General features: G+C 41.5%; 1 protein-coding gene across 6 annotated transcripts in view; it reads right to left on the bottom strand.

Moving 5' to 3' along the window:
• Tut7 (terminal uridylyl transferase 7) overlaps positions 1–17,191 on the bottom strand; it is a 57,902-nt gene extending 40,711 nt beyond the window's left edge. For 2 of the 6 annotated variants that reach the window (XM_021647780.2, XM_060380549.1), the window contains exons 1-10: positions 16,985–17,138; positions 15,561–16,111; positions 10,514–10,695; positions 10,111–10,227; positions 9,500–9,677; positions 6,633–6,721; positions 3,489–3,540; positions 2,554–2,623; positions 1,603–1,729; positions 484–603 (exon numbers count right to left, since the gene is read on the bottom strand). In XM_021647780.2, the coding sequence (XP_021503455.2) occupies positions 484–603; positions 1,603–1,729; positions 2,554–2,623; positions 3,489–3,540; positions 6,633–6,721; positions 9,500–9,677; positions 10,111–10,227; positions 10,514–10,695; positions 15,561–16,080 (1,455 nt within the window). In that variant the 5' untranslated portion in view covers positions 16,081–16,111; positions 16,985–17,138. Of the gene's footprint in view, positions 1–483; positions 604–1,602; positions 1,730–2,553; positions 2,624–3,488; positions 3,541–6,632; positions 6,722–9,499; positions 9,678–10,110; positions 10,228–10,513; positions 10,696–15,560; positions 16,112–16,641 lie in introns of all 6 variants that reach the window. The other 4 variants (XM_021647781.2, XM_021647783.2, XM_060380548.1 and 1 more) reach the window with 4 other exon arrangements.
• Between the last annotated feature and the right edge of the window lie 3,066 nt (positions 17,192–20,257).

Below are 20,257 nucleotides of genomic sequence, written 5' to 3'. Positions count from 1 at the left end.
CATCTCATGGTGCCGGCGATTATCCATTTCTGTTTCTTTTGGTTTTATAGGCTATGAGGGAAACCAGAGATGCAAAGTGGTATGGGCCCACATACTCAGAAGTCTGAGACAAGAGATGTGCAGAACCCAGGTGTTTGAGGTAGCATGGCAACAGTGCAACTCAGTAAAAAAAAAAATCAACAAATAATAAAAATAAGACATAGAGATGCTAAATAAAATCAAGTATCAAACCAGAAAACCAAGCTCAATGAAGAATTCAAACTCAGCTCAAAGTTGTTTCAAAACTAAGATTAGTTACTATTTAAAAACAGTTATTTGCCCTATGCAGGGTACAGGGTAACATAATGTAATCAAACACTAATATTTTAGTAATGACAGTATGGTAGAAGAAATAAATACTTCAGGTCTGGGGAAGTGCTAGATATTTGTTTGTATAAGGAATTTAATAAAATAACTATCAGATATAAGCAGAAAATACCATACCCATGATCCTAGATATACTGGCAAGAGAGGTTCTTTTCTTTGCTGGAGAAAAAAAACAGCCATCAGAGCAAACACATATGGTGGCAGGCCTCCTTCTTCAGGGCGATCAATGCTACAAAGCTACAGAAAACCAAAACCACAATAATGACATTAGTTTGGGGGTTGCCGGATACTAAAACCACAGCCTCATTTGTACTATCAAACCTTGTGCCACTGAGCAATACTCCCAGCTCTTGAAGGTTATTCTGATATATCGAGTTAAAACCAGGGAATCCTGTTCATCCCAGATCCCAGAAGTAGAGGCTTCTAGCATAGCTGTACCTGATCAGTAAAAGCTTTCGCTTACAAAACCCTGTTTTTAACTGGATGTTTTATTCTGGTAACTGTGTTTCTGAGACAGGGTCTCAGGGTTTCTGAGTTCAGGCTGTCCTGGAACTTGAGAGCTTGTTGTCTCAGCATCCTCAGTGCTGGGATTACCAATGTGTGCCAACACTGAGACAGTTGCCAGTCTTATCAGGAAGCGATCTTCATTTGAGACTGCTTACTCTGACACTGCAACACAACAAACTTATCTAGAGCACTATGGAACTGTGAGACAATCATGGTCCTTTTTGTCTTTTTGGAGTCTCTGCATATGTCACTGCAAATGGTGTAAGAAGTCTTATCTCAAACATTACCATGCCTCAGAAAAACCAAAGAAATGAAAATAGAACTTCTCAGGTCATAGTCTATAAGACTTGACCCAAATTTGATTTTTAATAAGCATAACTCATTTTTTTCTGAAGTAGAAGCTCTGGGCTTCCCTTCTGTGTAGATTAAAGTTTCTAGTCCAATATTCTGACACCCACACTCTTGATGCTATAAATGCATATCTGAAGCAAGGCATGGTGGCACACACCTGTAATCTCAGCATGCCAGAGGCAAAGGCAGGAAGATAGCTGTAGCCTGCTCTATGGAATGAGTGCCAGGGTTGCCAAAACAAAACAAAATAAACCCAACAAAATCCAAACAAACAAAAAACAAAAACAAAGCACAGAAAGAGAAGCAGAAGCAGAAGAAGAAGAAGAAGAAGAAAAGAAGAAAAAGAAGAAGAAGAACAACAACAACACTCAGTCCTACCTTTGCCCAGTATCTAAACGCGATCACCAGAGGAACCAGCCTTGGCTCTAGTTTTCCAAGAGCCATTAAGTGCTTTGTGGTCAGACAAGCATTTTCATTTCCTGCGCTTACTTTACAAAAAAGACCACTAGTGGGGGAAGGCAAAGGGGAAGGATGGGAAGAGAAAAAAAAATGTGTTAGAGAGCAGTCTTCTACATCACCAAGTGTGTACCAATAATAAAATCTAGACAGAAACAGCTTAAACCGCATCTTCACATAAAATGATATACTGTATACCATGTACAAGCATGGTCCCCTAGAAGGTCAGAAGAGGGTGTCTGATCTCTGGAACTGGTGATTGTGAGGCATCAAATAGATGCTGGGAATCAAACCCAGCTCCTCAGCAAGAGCAGCAGATGCTCTTTACCTCTGAGTATCATTCTAACCCTGAAACTGGATTAAAAAAAAAAAATGGCAGTAGACTTTTTTTTTTAGTAGACTTCTTATTTCAGAACTAGGACTGTAGGTTTTCAAATATTAAAAAAATCTTGGAAAGAGCACAGGAATAGAAAAAAATCATCAAAAGCCTGCTCTAGTCATCTTAAGGGTACAAAGTTTTCTCCTGAATCAAAGTGATTTGCTCAATGAAGGGTCAGCACAGTCTACAAAGCTCCCACTGTAGTGGCAGTGCTTTCCACAGGAAGAGAGCTGCCCATGTAGTGCCCCTGACCACTATCTCAGATGCCACAAATGCTGCAGAAAACAATGGCAAAGGTGCTTACAGAAAGCAACTGTTCCATAAGGCTGTTTTCAGTCTAGCTGAAATGTCTTAAGATACCACTAACACTTTATTTTCTCTACTGGGCTACATGGTAAATTCAAGGGCATTCTGGGTGGTACATAGTTAGGTATTATCTCAAAATCCACCCCCCAAATAAATCATATAAAACAGCAGCTTAAAGACACAGAAACCTTTGTTTTTCTCTGCACACCACCACGGGCACCCGGGCATGAAAATCAGCATCAACATCAGTAAAGGAGTCTGAGGAGAGAGGAAAAAACAATCAAATAGGTTAATTAAAACCTTTGAAAAGCAGACCCAGGAACGCCTAAGCGCAGTGCGGGTCTGAGAGGCCACTACCACAACCAGCCCTCAGGTGACTTAGAAGGAAAGAACACTGTGTCCAAGAAACACATCACCACAGACAAAGCCCTACTCTTTCAAAGCTAGTGTCTGATCAGAAATGACTGCAGTGCTGATGCAGCATTTAAGTGCTATGTGGACAACAGAATTAGAAATGTGCACAGGAGACTAAAGACAAATCAATGCAAAAGCTACTAAATGATAGTGTCAAATATGTATCCACTGAAACAGATGAATGTTTAAATGTTTTTTATACCAAAAGAGAAAGAATAAGAATGCCTAGCTCAAGGGAAGGGGCAATTTGATGAGGCCTAGCTACTGAGAGAAAGCCATAAGCCTCAAGGGAGATACTGTATTGGAAAAGAAAACTGATGAGCCCACTTGGGAACAACTGTCTTTGAGTTCATTAATTTGGGTGGGTCATACTTATTTACCACTTATGACTTTGATCTAAATCATTCAATAAAAAAAAGTACTATGAATTTACTCCCAAGAGTAACCATCACATGTTTTGCATTTTTCACTCATAGTCTAGGGCTCATTAATCCTGAATGCTGTCAAACTAACAGCTGTCTGACTGGAGGTCTGAGTGTTAGCTAGACTCTTTAATAATTCAAGGGCAGTTACTTTATTTTTGCTTTGGATTTTACCCATAAGTAATTTTAAAAAGTGAAGTTTCTATTTTCATTTTAGTAGTAAGATTATTAAAATTTATAGACAGAAGACAAAATCAGAAGCAAAATGTGGAAGAATTTGGCCTTACCACTGTTCTTTAAACATTCTTGAACAAGTAAGAGGACATCTGGCTGAGACATCTAGGAAATAAATGAATGAATACATGAAATAATCCCTAAGCACTTTTGTTTTCCTGGTATAATACAGTCTGAAGTTCCCCAAATTGCTTTCCAAATAAGAAATGCACATTGCTATAGGTGAAAAAAGTAGTCATTGGCCTGTGTGAAGCCAATGAAGAACACATGAGGATGCATGTGTGGGTAAAGGACTCAATACAAAGTAACTGTGTACAAACTCATTCTTGAGGTAGTGACTTCCTTAGCTGTCTCAATGGTGGTCGGAAGGTGTTCTATTGCAACAATTGTTCCTCTCACCCTGAAACACTGTAGCAACACACAGCTTCAATATTGCCTTTCTCAAAACTCCATTCCACACTGGACCATTTAAAATCCTACCATGGATGCTTAAGTATATGCCCTTTGTTGTTGGTTTGAGATATTTTATTTACAGATTGGTGTCAAAATTCCAGAACAGGAGTTACAGGCAGTTGTAAACTACCTGGTCTACACGATGTGAGAGCTAGAAGCCAAACTCAGGTCCCCTGCCAAAGCACCAAGCATACTTAACTGTTGAGCCATTACTCTAGCCTTTTGCTTTTTGATACATGGTCTTGTTTTACAGCCCAGACTGGCCTCAAACTCACAGTAATCCTCCTATTACTGCCTCCCAAATATTCCTATTATAGGTGTGAGCCACTCTCCCAATTCAACGGTCTTTTAAAATTCTTGCTGGTAGCATACTGCTGCTGGGTCAAAGTAAAATTCTTACTGTACAGCCTTCTTGAGCCTGTACAACTAACCCAGGCCTCCATGTCCTAAGCAGACCCCTGTGGAAATATACACTCTCTGAGGAAGCTAAGTCTATGCCCGGAGCTTGCTTCTCTGCATAGCTGTCACTATAATTAATAACAGAGGAGACAACTTACAAGTGCCCTCAGAGTGCCAGGCCTAGCTGGCTCTTTACAACCTATCACAGTGCCTACATACAGCCGGGGCTTAGTGAAAATTTGCTACCTGAATGACACCAGATCAAAATAATGGCTATGGATATAGGTTTACTATGGTAAATCACTTATCAGAACTTGAAATTTAAAAGAATATTAAAATTGGGACTGGAGATGGCTCAGCTGTTAAGAGCACCAGCATCCGCAAGGGCATTTCACAACTACTTGTAACTCCAGCTTTTGAAGAGAAACTAAGGCCTTTGAATTCTGAAGGCATACCTGCATCCACATGAAAACACACACACATACACACACACACCACAATTAAATTTAAATTCTTTAAAATCTATGGGTTACCTAACCAGGCAGTTATAGAATCAAGCACATCAAGGAATGAGAGGCTATGAACATCAAGGAATCCAACCTCAGAATCTGGGTTGTTGTTTTCTCACGGACAGTATCTCACTATGTAATCCTGTCTGACCTGGAACTTCAGTATGTAGACCAGGCTGGCTTCAAACTCAGAGAGACCCACCTGCCTCTCAGATCAAAAGTATATGCCACCATGTCTGGTCTCAGAATTTATACTTATAACAAACAACCAAACTGAGCATAGACCAACTATAAATAAAACAGTGGGAAACAGAGCAAGTAAATGGATAATCTAGCTTTCTTCTAGCTTTAAAGCTCTGACTCATCCCTGTCTTTGGGAATTGTAGTTCATCAAGATGCAGGAGTATGTAGCTGGTCTGTGTGTGTGCCCCAAGCTTGCTTTGTTTAAGGCTAGCCTTGAAGTCCTGTTCTTCCTGACTCCAGCTCTCTAGTAGTGGGGTTACAGGTGTGTTCCATCATTTGAGGTTAGTTGTGGTTGCTTTTTAAAGTGTAATTACTTTTTTAATTACATTTATTCATTGTGTGTATGTGTGAGGGCATACATATGGCCAGAGGACAGTTTGTGACTGAACTCAAGTCCTCAGGCTTGGGGGCTAGCACCCTTATCCACTGAGCCATCTCTGTGGCCCATCATTATCATCATAATTTATTGCTACATAAAAGGGGAACTTGGGAGCTAATTAGGTTTCCAGATCATGAATGTTTACAAATATATACTATTTAAGCATTTGCCTTTCTTTGCTATCATAGGAAAGTTGATTTTATGAAGAGAATTAAACTTTTGGAACTCATAGACACTGAAAGACACATAGAATCCTCACAGATTCAGATGCTTAGAAAACCAGCATTACAAATAAGTGGAAAGATCTGTCACAAAATAAGCATGAAAAATTTTAAGGTAAAAAAATAAAATTGTAAAGCTAAAGCCAGACAGAAGATATAAAAATGAAAATTCTCAGGGAGATCTGTCATTGCCACACTCTAAGGATCAAAATCTATTCACAGCTAGTCACATTCAAAAGAATTCCTGCTTTTTGACACCAGACAGCCACCAGTCTCAAGCATGCTCCCTGGAACAACCTCTGCCAGTGGGAACCACAGCAGGCTGATACCAGAGCATCCCACAGAGACAGCTGAAGTCCTCAGAAAGGAGACAGTGACATACTGGCAGCAAGGGCTTGACTTCAGTTCATGTGACCCTGAGGCCCTCACATGGCAAAGTGTGTTTGCTGATCAGCAATTAAATTCTAAGCATTCTCCAACCTAACAGCCTTACCCTGACCTCCCTGAGAGCCTCCTGCACTGAGAGGCAGGTGACTGCCATGTCCGTTCTGAGAAGAACAGAGAAAATAATGAAACCAAGATCTGTGTGCTTCTGATATGGAGCCAAATCACCAACTGGCTGGAGAATCTCTGACCAAGCAGGGCTGCTTGGCTGACTGAAAATATGCACAACAAATGTGCCCACGTACTCAATCAATAAAATCAGCTGATTTTAAATAAAGACGGGGCTCAGGAGCCAGGAGCACTTGCTCTTCCAGAGGACCAGAGTTCAGATCCCAGCACCCACATCAGGTGGCTTACAAGCTCCAGGGGATTTGATACCCTCTCTAGCCTTCATGGGACACCTACACATAGTTGGCACACGCACGTGCACACCCACAGTAGCAAGGGCATATAAGTTCACACAGCACATAAATATAAAACTTCTTAAAAGCTAAATAAATAAAATAATTTTATCTGACTGCCAAGTCCAGCACATCATTTTGTACTTACGATAGCTGGAAACTGAACGTCAATGTTCACATCCGAGTCCCTGAAGCCGAGTCTGCTACAGGAAGATCCGTACAGCCTAAGAGAACAGTCTAGAAATAAGCAAGCACATGGAGTCACAAAAAGTAAGCTCTCTCAAAAGTTGTAATAAAACACTGCTACTTAAAACACAAAACTGTCAATCAATGCTGTGCCCAGAAGTAAAACCATACTGAGAGCAGACACTCACAAAGGACTACAAAGCCAAACTTGCTCAGCTTTTCACTGGACTTAACTGAGCTGTGAAACACGAAAAGACTCCTACAATGCTCATATTTTGTGTAGAAAATTCTGTCATGATTTAAAAAATTCTGATGTTCAATGTTGAAAAGGACACCTGGTTTTAAAACCTACTGTATAGTATGAGCTAATGCAAGCATTTCTTTCTAATGTCAGAACACACAGGTAGCTCTAACTGAATATACAGGGTAGATTTCACTAAAAAGTAAGGGTTCTTGCTGTCGTTCAGGTTGGCTTTGATCCTGGGTCAATCATATTGCCTTGTTGTCCCGAAAGCTGGACTTATAGGTATGTCTACTCCACCTAGCTAGCATTACCATTTTTTGGGAGTGGACAAGTCTTTGAGGCAAGGTCTCAATTAGCCATGCTGGGTCCTAACTCCCTATATAGCTGAGAATAACTGTGAACTCTGGATGCCCCTGCCTCAGCCTCCTAGTGCTAGAACTGAGGTGAGGGTCTCAAGTTACTTCTTAACAGGACTGACCACAGCATGAACAAAAAGCCCTTAACATTATACAACTCTGGAAAAGCATTACAGTGTAATTTAAAATAGGACAAGCTGGTTCACACCCAGGCCCCCACCCTTTAAGAGGTCTCCCATGAAGAAAGAGACAGAGCTATTAATTTCCTTATAAAGGTGTTTCTCAGTCACTTGTCCTTTTTGTGGATTTTGCTTGTAAAAATTGAATATACTTTGTTACAGAAAACTGTTAAAACCTAAGAAGTCTCTTAAATCAACGAATATTTTTACAAGGAAAAAGCTACCTTGATGGTAAAGGTCTTTTTGGCACAATGAAAGCACTGAGACTGGACACCATAAATACACACAGGACACACATCTGCACCCACATCTTGCTTAAAAAGAGAGCTGCCAAGTGTGGTGTGCATGCCCTTACTCTCAGCACCCGGGAGGAAGAAGTAGGCAGATCTCTTTAAGTTTGAGGCCAGCCTGGTCTACATAGTGAGTTTTAATCCAGACAGGACTACACAGTGAGACCTTGTCTGCAGGGGGTGAGAAAAGAAAAAAGAAAAGAGAAAAAAAAAAAGAAAAGAAAAAAAGGCTGTGCTTCAGTGCTTTATATTTTGGTTGCTTGTCACGGGACACTATGTGAATGACTTTCTGCATGAGTTTAGAGTTGTAAGGACTCCAACTGTCCCTCTTTCCCTACCTTGGCTACCACCTTACATCTCACTATGTAGCCCTCAATCACCTTGATCCTCAGGATACTCCTGCTTCACAGGTAGCCTGAAGATCAGATTAAACTCTCTCAGTCACTTGCCTACAGAGCCCAGCCAGGGCATGTGAGCTGAGGCTGTTGCTGTACAGGACTGACTGTGGCTGCCCGGCAGTACTGGCCTTAAATTAAACAAACAGTGTGCCCTACAAAGTTATCCCCACAACCTGATAGATCTAAAATTAGAAGGAGGCAAAAGACAGACAGAACTTGGAAAATCATTCCAAGAGTAAACAAAACAACAGCACACAATATGTACGAGGCTCCAAAACTCAGTTTCTACACAATTCTTTTATGTACATTTAAATGAAATTTTATTTCGACACATATAACCCAAAATTTACCCCAGGATACCCATTTAACTGAGCTAGGTTCAGTAGCAGAGCAACTTCTGGTATGTACAAGGTCCTAGATTCAATCTCTAGCACTATAAACAAATAGTCTAAGCCAGACACTGTGGTGCACGCCTTTAATCCCAGCACTCAGGAGACAGAGGCAGGAAGATCTCTGTGAGTTCGAGGCCAACCTGGTCTATGGAGTGAGTTCCAGGCCAGCCAAGGCTACACAGAGAGACCCTGTCTCAAAAATGCCAAAACAAAAAACAAACAAAAAGTCTAATAAATAAGGCTAGTTTAAAGAAAAAAGAGCTGGGGATGTGGTCGGCCTTAAAGCAGAATACTTATCCAACATGCACAGAGTGCTCTGAGTGTGCGATCAGTACCTTAAAACAAACAAAACAGCAACAACACCCCTACCTTAAAGAGTAACTAAACACACACAAGAACCTTACAATGTCTCAATAATATGGGACATTAATTAGTCACACAATGAAATGTATAATGAAAAGAGATTTATAATTATAGTGTATGTAAGTTTTTTGTTATGTTGAGGAAAGCCAGACACACACACACACACACACCACTAAAGCTAGATATGGTGTTACATGCCTGTAATTCTAGCACACAAAAAACTAAGGGAGGAGATTCATGAGTTCAAGGCCACCCTAGATTACACAGCAAAATTCAGATCAGCCTAGCCCACTGGAAGAAAGAAGGGAAACAAAACAAAATGAACTCACTCCACTCCCAACAAAAATCCGCCACCACCAAACCACTAAAAACAGGCACTTTCAGATGTAGGAAAAAAAAAAATCTTGTGATGCCTCATGTCTTGAGACAGGACCTGCTATAGCCCAGACTGGCCTCAAGCTCGGGACCCCCTACCTCAGCCTCTGAAAGCTGGTATTATGGGCAGCAGCCCTGTGCCTAGGCCACCAGTTAATGTTTATTAAGTAAAAGTAACTTGAACTACGAGGTACTTTTAGATGCTAAATAGAAAAACAAATCTAGAAAATACCTGGTAGTTTGTGCTGGAACACACTTTCCATGACATGCTTAATTTCTAGCCTCTGCTCCAAGTTTTCATTGTGTAAACCAAACTCCTGCACCACTCTGTCAATGGCGCTGCCAACTGCATGTATCTGGGAGGGCGCTGGTGGGGGCAATGTGGTGAGCAATTCTTCCTCCTGCTTTTCCTTGTAAGATCAATGGTAAGATTAAAAATGGCTCATATGTAGTTGTTACCTTTCACTTCACTGAGAGTACCCTATAGATTCTCTGAAACCTTTGTAGCATCCCTTATCTTAGATATGGTGGTCTTCACCCTATCAAACACACACACAACTCTCTGTACTTAGTATGGGTAATAAGGAGCAGGTGGTAATAAGGAGAAAAGAGCATGGAGAGCAACAACAGACATTAGTGTCTGTTCTCTGCATAGAACACCCAGGCCCCACCAAATGGCTTCCTTCATCTTGACTTGGGGAAACTCACAGGACCACCCAGCAGACACCTCTGACTAATGGAATAAATAAACGTAGTAAATTGTTTGCTTTTAATATCTACAGTGGGTGTAAGGAAAGCCACAAACAAGACAGCTGACATTTGTCTCAATCACCAGAGACTCACCTTAAGGTTCTTCTTGTGCCTTTTCTCCTTGATGTGTTTATGAGCAACTGGGATGGAGTCGATCAAAGCATCACACAGTTTGCAGGTATACTTTGCTGTAGGGCAATTTCGTGGTCGCTACAGTTTGAAAAGATTAATAGAAAGATATATCTCCAAACATTTAGAGAAAATTAGCCAGAATAAGGGTTTTCCCCATCACTTTCAAAACTGACAGTCATTTTTATTTAAATATAATGATAGTAGTCCTTGATTTTCTTAAGTCTCAATGAGTACCCCTTTAACATACAGACTTACACATTGAAGAGGAAGTGGAAAGCCTAATTCACTGAGGGAAATATGGCAATTACTCACAGTGTTAAATGAAATAGATATGACCTAGCAAATGTATGTATAAGGATGTTACCCTTTTCAGCCTGTCAATGCAGTCTCTCTTTAGCCGCTCCTCAGCCTGCTGCAGGCCCAGTAGCTCCTTTGTTGAAAGCATAGACTCGTCAATCACAGGACCTTCCAACTCTCCATCCTGTTCACTTTCCTCGGTTCTAGTCCTCCGTGGCTTCCGAGGTCTGGACCGCTGTTTCTTGTTTTCTTGAGTTAGGGGGCAATATTGGCAATGTTGAATATTGTCACTCTTTGAGTAAGAAGCAGAACTTTCTTCCTTTAAATTCTTTTACTTACCTACAGCACTAGGGATTGAACCCAGGTCCTCACACACACTGCCAAGTGCTACACCCTAGCTCTACCTCAAGCCCACATGAACTTATTTCTGTGATAGAGTAAGTGATGCCTGAACACTGAAAGTGGCTCTCCACATTCATTAATCCACACAATCCATTGTAATTAAAGGATTGTAATTTCCATATAATTTTATTTTATCTCTTTCCACATTACACTTCTGAGTACTCATGCAACAATAAAAATCTCCTCCCAAGGCATATATATCTGTAATTCTAATACACTTGATGTAAAAGGTACATACAAAATGTTTTCAACCAAACTGTAAATACATCAGTGTTTTAATGAAAAGTTTTCATAGCTACTTTGATTTTTGTTTGGTTTTTTTTCGAGATAGGGTTTCTTTGTGTAGCCCTGGCTGTCCTGGACTCTCTTTGTAGAGAACGCTAGCCTCAAACTCACAGCAATCCACCTGCCTTTACCTTCCCGAGTGCTGGGATTACAGCCATACTCCACTGTACAGCTGATTTTTTTTAAAGTGAAGAATCCAAGTAAAGGAAATGGACAATAGTGCATGTACCTGAAGAACTCAGAAAGTGTGATCATTTTCTTATAGGATTTGAAAAAAATCATTTAGCTACAAATTCAGCCTGCAATCATAATTGAGTTCCTTCATTAAAAGGAATAAGAATTCAAGCCAAAGTTTTGCTGAGGACACACAGTTCACACTTTATGTTTGCCTTTTTTTTTTTAAATGTACATTGACAGGCTGGACCACATGCCAAGGGGGGCTGGGGGGGGGAAGCAAATGGCAGTTAAAAATATAATGTGTTATGAATGCTTTTTAGTTCTACAATCCTTAGAATGACTAAATAAATTCAAGATAACAACTTTTCAACCTCTGAAGCATATAAAATTGCGAGACTGAACTTTAAAAACTGTGGTAAGCAGCCTTGAGGTTCTGAAAAACAATGACTGCTAATCATAACATGAGGTTAAAACAGTATTTATTTCCAAGCTAAAGATCTGATTAAGGGGCTGGAGAGATGGCTCAGTGGCAAGAGCTCTTGCAGAGGACCTGGGTTCTGTTCCTAGCACCCACATAGCCTCTGCAGGCACCCACACACGCCCACATAAATTAAAATAACAAAACTTTTCAGAAATTCTGATTAAACAGACAATCATTTTCATTGCACTTCCATAAATGAATGCTTGGAAAAGTCTTGCATCAGGAAATGTCTCTCCAGATGTCAGAGGAACTCATTACTGGTGTAGCAATTACAATACATTGGCTAATTGCAGAAAAGAAATCTGGTTATAAAAGGAATTACAGTAGTAGTAAAGATGACTACTAGTTCGGGCTAGTGAGAAGGCTCAGCAGTTAAAAAGGCTCACAGCCTTTAGTTCCAGGGAATCTGATGCCCTCTTCTAGCCTCTACAGGCTTCTACACAGGCTTCTGCACAAACAACCATGCAGGCACACACAGACAAACAAACAATAAATAAATGAATGAATATAAAGAATGCCATTGTCAGATTGGGAATGTAGCTAAATGGCTCAACATTTGCCCAACATGCACCCTGACGCTAAAATCAATCCTCAGCCTGGTGAAAACAATCATCAAATAGTAACAATCAATGGCAGCCGTGATGAGTACTGAATTCCTGCTACAGCACTGGGGCACTGAGGCAAGAGGACTGAAACCCTGGCTTCTGGTGAGGGAGAGCTGAAGAGAGTGCTGAGTGATGCCAACAGCAGGCGTCACTATCCTATTCCACAGCAGAGGGAAAGAAAGTACTTTCATGTGCCCCATCTCCTCTGAGCCCTGTGGTAATCACCACCTCAATGCTGAGGATAGCCTCATTCTGCAGATGGTAAGGCAGCAGTTTCAGAGAACTGAATGATTTGGATAAGGACACAGGACCAAGGCAAAATAAACATCTAAAATGCAGTTTAAAACATGGTGGAAATCAGCTTTGTAATCCCTACAAAGCCCTGTGGTACATACCACTCCACATCAAGAACAGACAGAAATAACAGGACTACCTAGGCCTGCAGGTACAAACTGTGAGAAAAGCTCCCGGAGCACTCTTGGACAGCAAAATAGCCCCCCATGAAGGCCCCATAACAACTGAGAGGAAGATTTCAGGTTTCTTGGGCTGTCACAACCCCAGCTGCTGTGAGCATCCCAAATCCCTCACATATTATATGCATATGGTACATCACTCCAGTCAGTGTTTTAATGAAAAGTATTCATAGCTATTTATTTATTTGAACGGATGTTTTCAGCCAGCCTATTAATGACGTCCCAAATACTTGACATTGCCAATCTAGAATATTTGAAGGCTAAACAAGGGACAAAAATGTAGAATTGGAAAAAAAAAAATCCAAAAACAACAAAACATAACCAGTACTTAAAAAGTTTTAAAAATCAACTTTAATATACTTTTATCACATTTTCTCACAGTTTGATTGGTCCTTAATACTGAAGGCCAGTCCTTTAATCCCAGAACAAGAAAGGCAAAAGCAGAGAAAACTCTGAGTTTGAGGTGGTCTTATCTACATAGAGTTCCAAGTCCACCAGAGCTATACAGTAAGAACCTGTCTCAAAAAGGAAAAGAAGAAAAAAAAAATCTAAGACATTTTATTCCCTTTAATGATTTTTCCTACAGTCATTTCCACTCATAGCAAATTAAACTTCTCACTATTGTATTAATCTTCTACAAAACCTTAATGTTTCATTTATAAAGATTTTCAAGGAAAACTATCAATTTCTTCATTTGGCAACCTGAGACTCGTGTGTACTTCATACAGAAAAACGTGAATATCTCGCAAACACAGGGACCATGCACTCCCTGCTTACACTTGACAGCACCTTCCTAGTTAGTCCTAAAACTGAATATGAACATGGGTTTTGGTCTGCAATTGGTCACTTTTATATTTCTTGCTGTAAAAACATTGATCTATAAATCATTATTACTAGTAGCAATAGTAGTAATTTTAGTCTGGGTCTCACTAAGTAGTCTTGGTTAGCCTGGAAATCACTGCGTAGATAAGGCTGGCCTCTGATTCACAGGTCCGCCAGCCTCTGCCTCTTGCACTCTGGGACTAACCATGTGTGCCACTCAGCCTGACTTCAACCTTATCTTAAAACTGCCCTTTAAGGAAGCCCAGCCGTCAGTACAGCATGAGACTCTTAAAAAGTTCTTTTCCCCCTTCTTTTCATGTTTGTTTTGTTCATGAAACCTAGATTGGCCTGGAGCTCACTACGGAGCCAAGGTTGATCTTCAACTCCAGATCCTCCTGCCTCCACTTCCCAAATGTCTTGATATGTAGTCCAGGTTGGCCTCAAATTCTCCATCCTCCAACCTTATTCTCCTTAGTTCTGGGTTACAGCCATGTAACATACACATCTCTGAGTTTTTTAATTTTCATAAGACCAATATAGATAATTTAGTGTCCACACCTACAGGAACACCATAATGGGAACACTTAAGATATGCACAAAACTTTAAAAAGCAACAATCAATCAAAAGGCCAGAAATCACCAACAAACATTGTTTCCTTGTCAGGACTTCAGGTCCTACACCCCCGAGGTAATGGCCAGTGTGGCAGGATGAATCCCCAATTTCTGTTTCGATTTGAGTTCTATTTTTCCACGCAGCACTGCATAATCAAGTCTGGACAATCTCAACCTCTTCAAACTGCAGCTGCCCAATGCACAGAACCATAGCTCCACAGCATCCCACAGAACAGCCTTTCTAGTCCCAGTTCAGATTTTACTTTTTATTTTGAGACAGGATCCTTTTAAGCCTCAATTCGGGAAGAAGCAGGAGGATCACTGTGAGGCCAGTCAGCACCCCACATTAAGACATTGTCTCCCCACCAAAAGGGCAACTTTTCTAAGTGCAGTTTCATAGTATAAACAGTTTTCACATTTTGCATCCAATTCACAACTTTATTTCACTTCAGTAATTAACGTGACCAGACAGAAAAAACTTTTTTAGAAATAACTGCTACACAACATCTACTTGCACCTTTCAGAAAAGAGCAATTATTTTGTATAATTGTTATAAAACATGTGAAGTTACTTAGAAATGAAGTTTAGAACTTGGGAGATGCAGACAAGAGAATAGGTAAGGCTGGCTACATGTCTCAGAAAAAGAAACAGATTTTGATTTTTCTGAAAGGGAACAGCACTGCTTTTATCTGTATTTTGGGCATCTAAATTTCTATTTCCCAAATTCTGTTGTCAAGCTTGTGCGTCAATTTCTCGGGTCCTGTGTGAGCTTGGTTCAATAGTAATGTGAGTGCTCCTTTTCCCCTCAAACTTCCTCTTTCCCTTCCACTACCCATTTCCCTTCCTACCTCCCTCCCTCTCTTTGTATTATATGCAGCCTATACTCTAACAGTACATACTTCAGCTTTATACTATTAAGTACATTATGAACATATTTTAAAATTATACATACACATTACTCAGAAACTAGAGTATGATCTCCAAGGTTATAGTGACCGCCCTCTTCCTCTTCCATAAGGTGTTTACTAGTGTAAAATGGGCCTCACTTTTTTGTTTTGTTTTTATGGAACTAGTACTCCATTCTGCGCCCACCCTGGCTTTGAGGTCGTGATGGTTCAATGTATGAAATATGTTGAAGTTGCCCAACTACAGTACTATAAGCACTAACATAATCATATCAAAGAGCTCATTTCTGAAAATAACATTTGGATATAAAAAAAAATAAATAAAAACATAACCCAGAGACCTGAAGCATACCCGGGCTTCCTGCTTCCATTTCTGACATGGCTTCTAGGCTGCTGAGGTCTTTCTGAAACAGCCGTCTAACTGCTCTGCAGCCTCTCCCATCCTGCCACCTGTAGCCATCTTCACTTTCTTGAAAGGATTCTTTCCTTGACCGGCTTATGACAGGAATCCTAGGTCCAGGCTTGAACTCTCTCCAGCTATCTGCATTACCAGCAAGTTCGTCAGATAGCCATTTCTTATTTTGATCTTTGTGGTTATCATTCATCCAAGCAGGCTGACTGTAAATTGGGTTTTTAAATGCATATGGATTGCTGGAAACCGCATATGGTCCTTTCCTGGGGGTGTTCCCATAGTTCCCGGGTGCTATCTTTTTTTTTGGAAGGCTCTTTTCCATTTTACTGCTATGGCCTTTAGCATAATCATCCATTATTAAATAATCTTGTTGGGGATGGCCCCTTCTGAAATCATCATCATCAATAATTCCATGGTCTTTCGTGCGCTTCACAAAGTAAGGTTTTGCTGTATCTCCCATTGTCTTTGACGTCAACTTTCTTACTTTGTACCTGAAAGAAGGCATTTTGGGGGAAACAATAACAACAACAAAACCTGTAAAATAGTATCATGACAAACACACAAAGTAACACACTGATGCCCTGAAGCCTTTACTTTTCCCCATTTAAAAATTAAATTATTATCACATTCCTAATAATCAGTACATTCCAGAAATTAGCCCTACAGTGCTTTTCAAAAGTAGTCCTTGTGTAACAAGAAGACTAAATCTGAAGCTTTTATAACCGCAAAAAACTAAAGTAGTAACTTCTATGTAACAAAGCACCTCTCTTCAAAGTAAACATCCTAAGTCAACATTGTTACAAAACTCCCCAAATCTATTTAAAAAAAAAAAAAGTTGGCAATTACTTTTAAGTGTCAAAGTAGCTGAAACTATGTGAACAGACTTCAGTTTCTATCAACCCCACTCTTTGCGTTACTTTTCTACCCGGCGCGACCGCTGGGCAAAGGGGCAGCGCTTCCCACCAAGGTATTACTCTAAGGGGCCGGGCTTCCGACCAAGGGACACCGCCAGCTGACTTACCCGATTTCTTAGTCCCCAGCCCCCGACTTGTCCAGTTTCATCACCAACCACAATCCTCCGCAGAATGATACTCCTTTTCCTTCCCCATTCGGATGCCCCACCCCTGTATGCCTCAGTTTCCACAAGCGGAGTCCCCAGGCGGAGGAGGCGGCGGCCCCGCACTACTGGCCACGAAGCCGCCGTGGGGACTGGGAAGCAGGAAGCGCCCGGCCATTGACAGGGTTCCGGGGTTCCCCGGGCCAGGGCCGGAGCCCCGACACAAATTGAAGACACGGACTCGAACCCGAGGGCTCCGGGCGCGCAGCCCGGCCGAGGCGGCCCGAGTGGGACGGCGCCAACGTACCTCGGGGCCGGGCAGATACGCTCCTCGGGGCCGGGGGAACCCACGGGCCCAGCCCGGAGGCGAGTCCGGGAGGGACGCGACGAGACGGCGCCCCGGAGCACTCACCAGCGCCGCTGCGGTCCCCCGCCGCTTCCTGTCCGGGCCCGGCTCCTCTCCGTGTTTTCCTTTGGCCCCACTTCCGGCGCTCAGCGCCGTCTCATTGTGCGCGATTGGAAGCCGACGGTGCCCCGCCCCGCGCTCCGCTGATGGCCGGAAGCGCGCACCGGAAGCGCGCGCCACCCAGGTTCCGCCCAGCGCCGGGAGCGCGCGGCGGGTGCGGGCGGAGAGGTCCGGGTTGTTTGCTACCTGCAGGTTCTGGCACCGAGCGCTTTCGGATTTTCTTGATGTTCCTTCTGTGGCTTCTGGGGAAACTGAACCAAACTGCTGAGCCTCTTTATAATTCCAAGTGACTCAAGACTTCAATGAGGGCTACATTACAGATCTTGAAGAAACTCTAGCGGCCTAAATTCCGCTTACCGAGCTTTCATGTTCAAGGGACCGCTCCTTTTTCCTACACAAAAAGACCCTGTCTCAAGGGGGAAAAAAATAAGGTATTCTAAAGACTAGTGGTAAAGGATGGCCTGGGGATAGAAATTCAACCTCTTTTTTTTTTTTTCTTTCTTTCTTTCTCAACAAAGCAGACTAACTAGCAAACAGAGTTGCTCCTCTTTTTTTTTTTTTTTTTTTTGAACATTCATCGTTATCTAAAGTGTTCCAAATGTCTCGAAAACATCAAGAAACTGATAAATAGGAAGTGTTGGGAAAATAAGGCTGTTTTTATTTCTATGTCTGGAACATATAAATTTAAATCTATTTTGGTCTTACAGTGAGGAATGCATGCAGCCTTGGCTATTCCAAGACAACACTTTTGAAACTCAATCCTAATTCAGAAAGAAAGGAATACAATAGAAATTTTAAAAGCAAAAAAAGACATAGACAGTCTACAAATAACTTGTTAGAGTTGGTTTTCTCCTTCTGCCATGTGGGTGTTGGGAGTCCTCCGAGGTTCTGCGGCAGTCTTAACTCACCGGGTCATCTCGACGGGCCCACAACTAAACATAAATTGAACATTCCTGTCACACGGAATAAAAGTTAGACCCAGCGGAATGTGGCCACCAAGCATTGTACCACATCCCTCTGTAGATATATTTAAAGAATGAGAGCCAGGCGTGGTGGCATACGCCTTTAATATTCCAGCACTCACGGTGGCAGAGGCAGGCGGATCGCTGTAAATTCGAGGCCAGCTTGATCTACAAAGCCAGTCCAGGACAGCCAAGGCTACACACAGTCTGGTGGGGTAGGGTGGGGTGGGAGTGGGGGAGGAGGGAGCTCAGGAAATGCGTGAGAGCATTTGCTGTTTGTGCAGAGGTTCACTTCCCATAACCCAAGGTGGTTGCTCACAACTGCTTATAACTCCACTCGTACGGGATCTGACACTCTTTTGGGCTCCACCAGCACCGCACCTGCATGCCCCCACACAGACACAAAGAGCATCTTTTAGAAAGGAGGAAGGCACATTAGAAACTACTTTTAGGAAAACATCTCAAAATGATTATCCCCATTTTGAGATGGCAAAGCCTAGTCCTTAAGGAGACCGGGCGTAGATACAAACCTTCACCATCTGGAAGAGCATGCTCTTAATAAGCCATGTGTAACCAGAACACACTCAAAAATTTGTAATAGTCTCTTATGTAGATGTTTTCATTCTGAAAATTCATGGGAGCCAAACTAATAATCTGTTTGCCTGGCAGTAGCATTTCATAGAGTCCAAAGGGAGTGGGTGATGCATCATTATATTCATTATGGGCCTTAGTAGCGTCACCACACCCAGGTGAGTAATCCCTGTACCAAAGTCCTAGCCTAGTTAAGCCAGCTGCCATTCCTAGAATCCTAGAGGAAGGACACAGCATACACTGTTTTAAGGATTTAAAATACTTCTAGTTGCATTTTCTTCAGTAAGTACCTGTAGTCTTCCTATTCTAAATAGTGCTTCTACGATTCATGATGAGTACTGGAGAGATGGTTAACTCATTAAGAGAATTTGTTACCATGGAGCCCACATGATAGTTCACTACTGTCCCTAACTGCAGTTCTAGGGGCTCCATGACCCTCTTCTGACCTCAGTGAGGCACCAGACACACATGTGTTAGACATATATGTGGGCAAAGCATTCATACATATAAAAAATAAATCTCAGAAAGAGATTCACCTTCAGAGGCTGAACAAGTGACTCATGATTAAGAGTTCTTGCAGAAGACTCAAGTTCAGTTCCAGTCATCCGTTTTGGGTGGCTCAAAACCACCTGTGACTCCAGCTCACAATGACACAATGATTCTGCCCTCACATGCACATACACGCATACAATAAAAAGTAAACAAAATCTTTAAAACATTGTTTATTTGAGGATGCAGCTCAGCTGGAAAAATGCTTTGGATTCTCTCCCCAGCACTAATAAAAATTTTTTCTAACAGCAAAATAAACCTGTCAGAATATATTGGGGATTTATATTGGTCATGGAAATACAGTTGAAACATTTGGCTTGGATTTCCTTGGAAGTCCTTAAGAGGAAGATGGGGTTTCATAAAATGTTTGTGGGTTTGCTTCAATAACCTGGAGAAGAAATGTGGGATCAGGAAACAGTAGATTGTTACGGATTGTTCTAAGAATTGTGATGCTACTCTTCATGTTACAATGTATTTTCTGTAGGGAATGGAAGCTGTCTACTATGATACATTTGTAACAAATTCAGTGTCCTTTGTTCTGTAGATCCCTGGAGTCAGAAATCTGCGCAGCAATTGTCTTCATGGTTTTATCAACTAGGTTTTCCTTTTGTTTTCGTTTCCTCTTTCTTTCAATTTTTTTTGTACACTTTGATAGCAAACTATTTTGACTCTTCCTTTAAATACACCTAGGAAAAGAAACCAACAACAACAAAAAGATAAACATGTCCAAAGTCTAGTGACTTTTTATCATCTCTCCAGTGTGCATCTTGGTGCCAGCTGTCAATTACCAGCCTGGCTTGGCTGGCTTGCCACAGTCAGCAGCTTCCAGAGAGTTAGGCTTCACTTAAGTTTTTGTTGCTTCTAAGGGGTAAACACAAGTTCTTAAAGTGTGCATGGCTCCGTTTGCCTTCCGATGCACATTTACTACCTTCAGGAAGGTAAAATATGACATGTATTTGGCCTTTGTTTTTTTTGTCTTGTTTTGCTTTACAGGCTAACAAGATCTAAACAA

This window comes from Meriones unguiculatus, chromosome 3 (genome assembly GCF_030254825.1).
Source record: "Meriones unguiculatus strain TT.TT164.6M chromosome 3, Bangor_MerUng_6.1, whole genome shotgun sequence".
NCBI lineage: Eukaryota > Metazoa > Chordata > Mammalia > Rodentia > Muridae > Meriones > Meriones unguiculatus.
The sequence above is the reverse complement of the archived record's forward strand: the minus strand, read 5'-3'. Positions and strand labels throughout refer to the sequence as shown.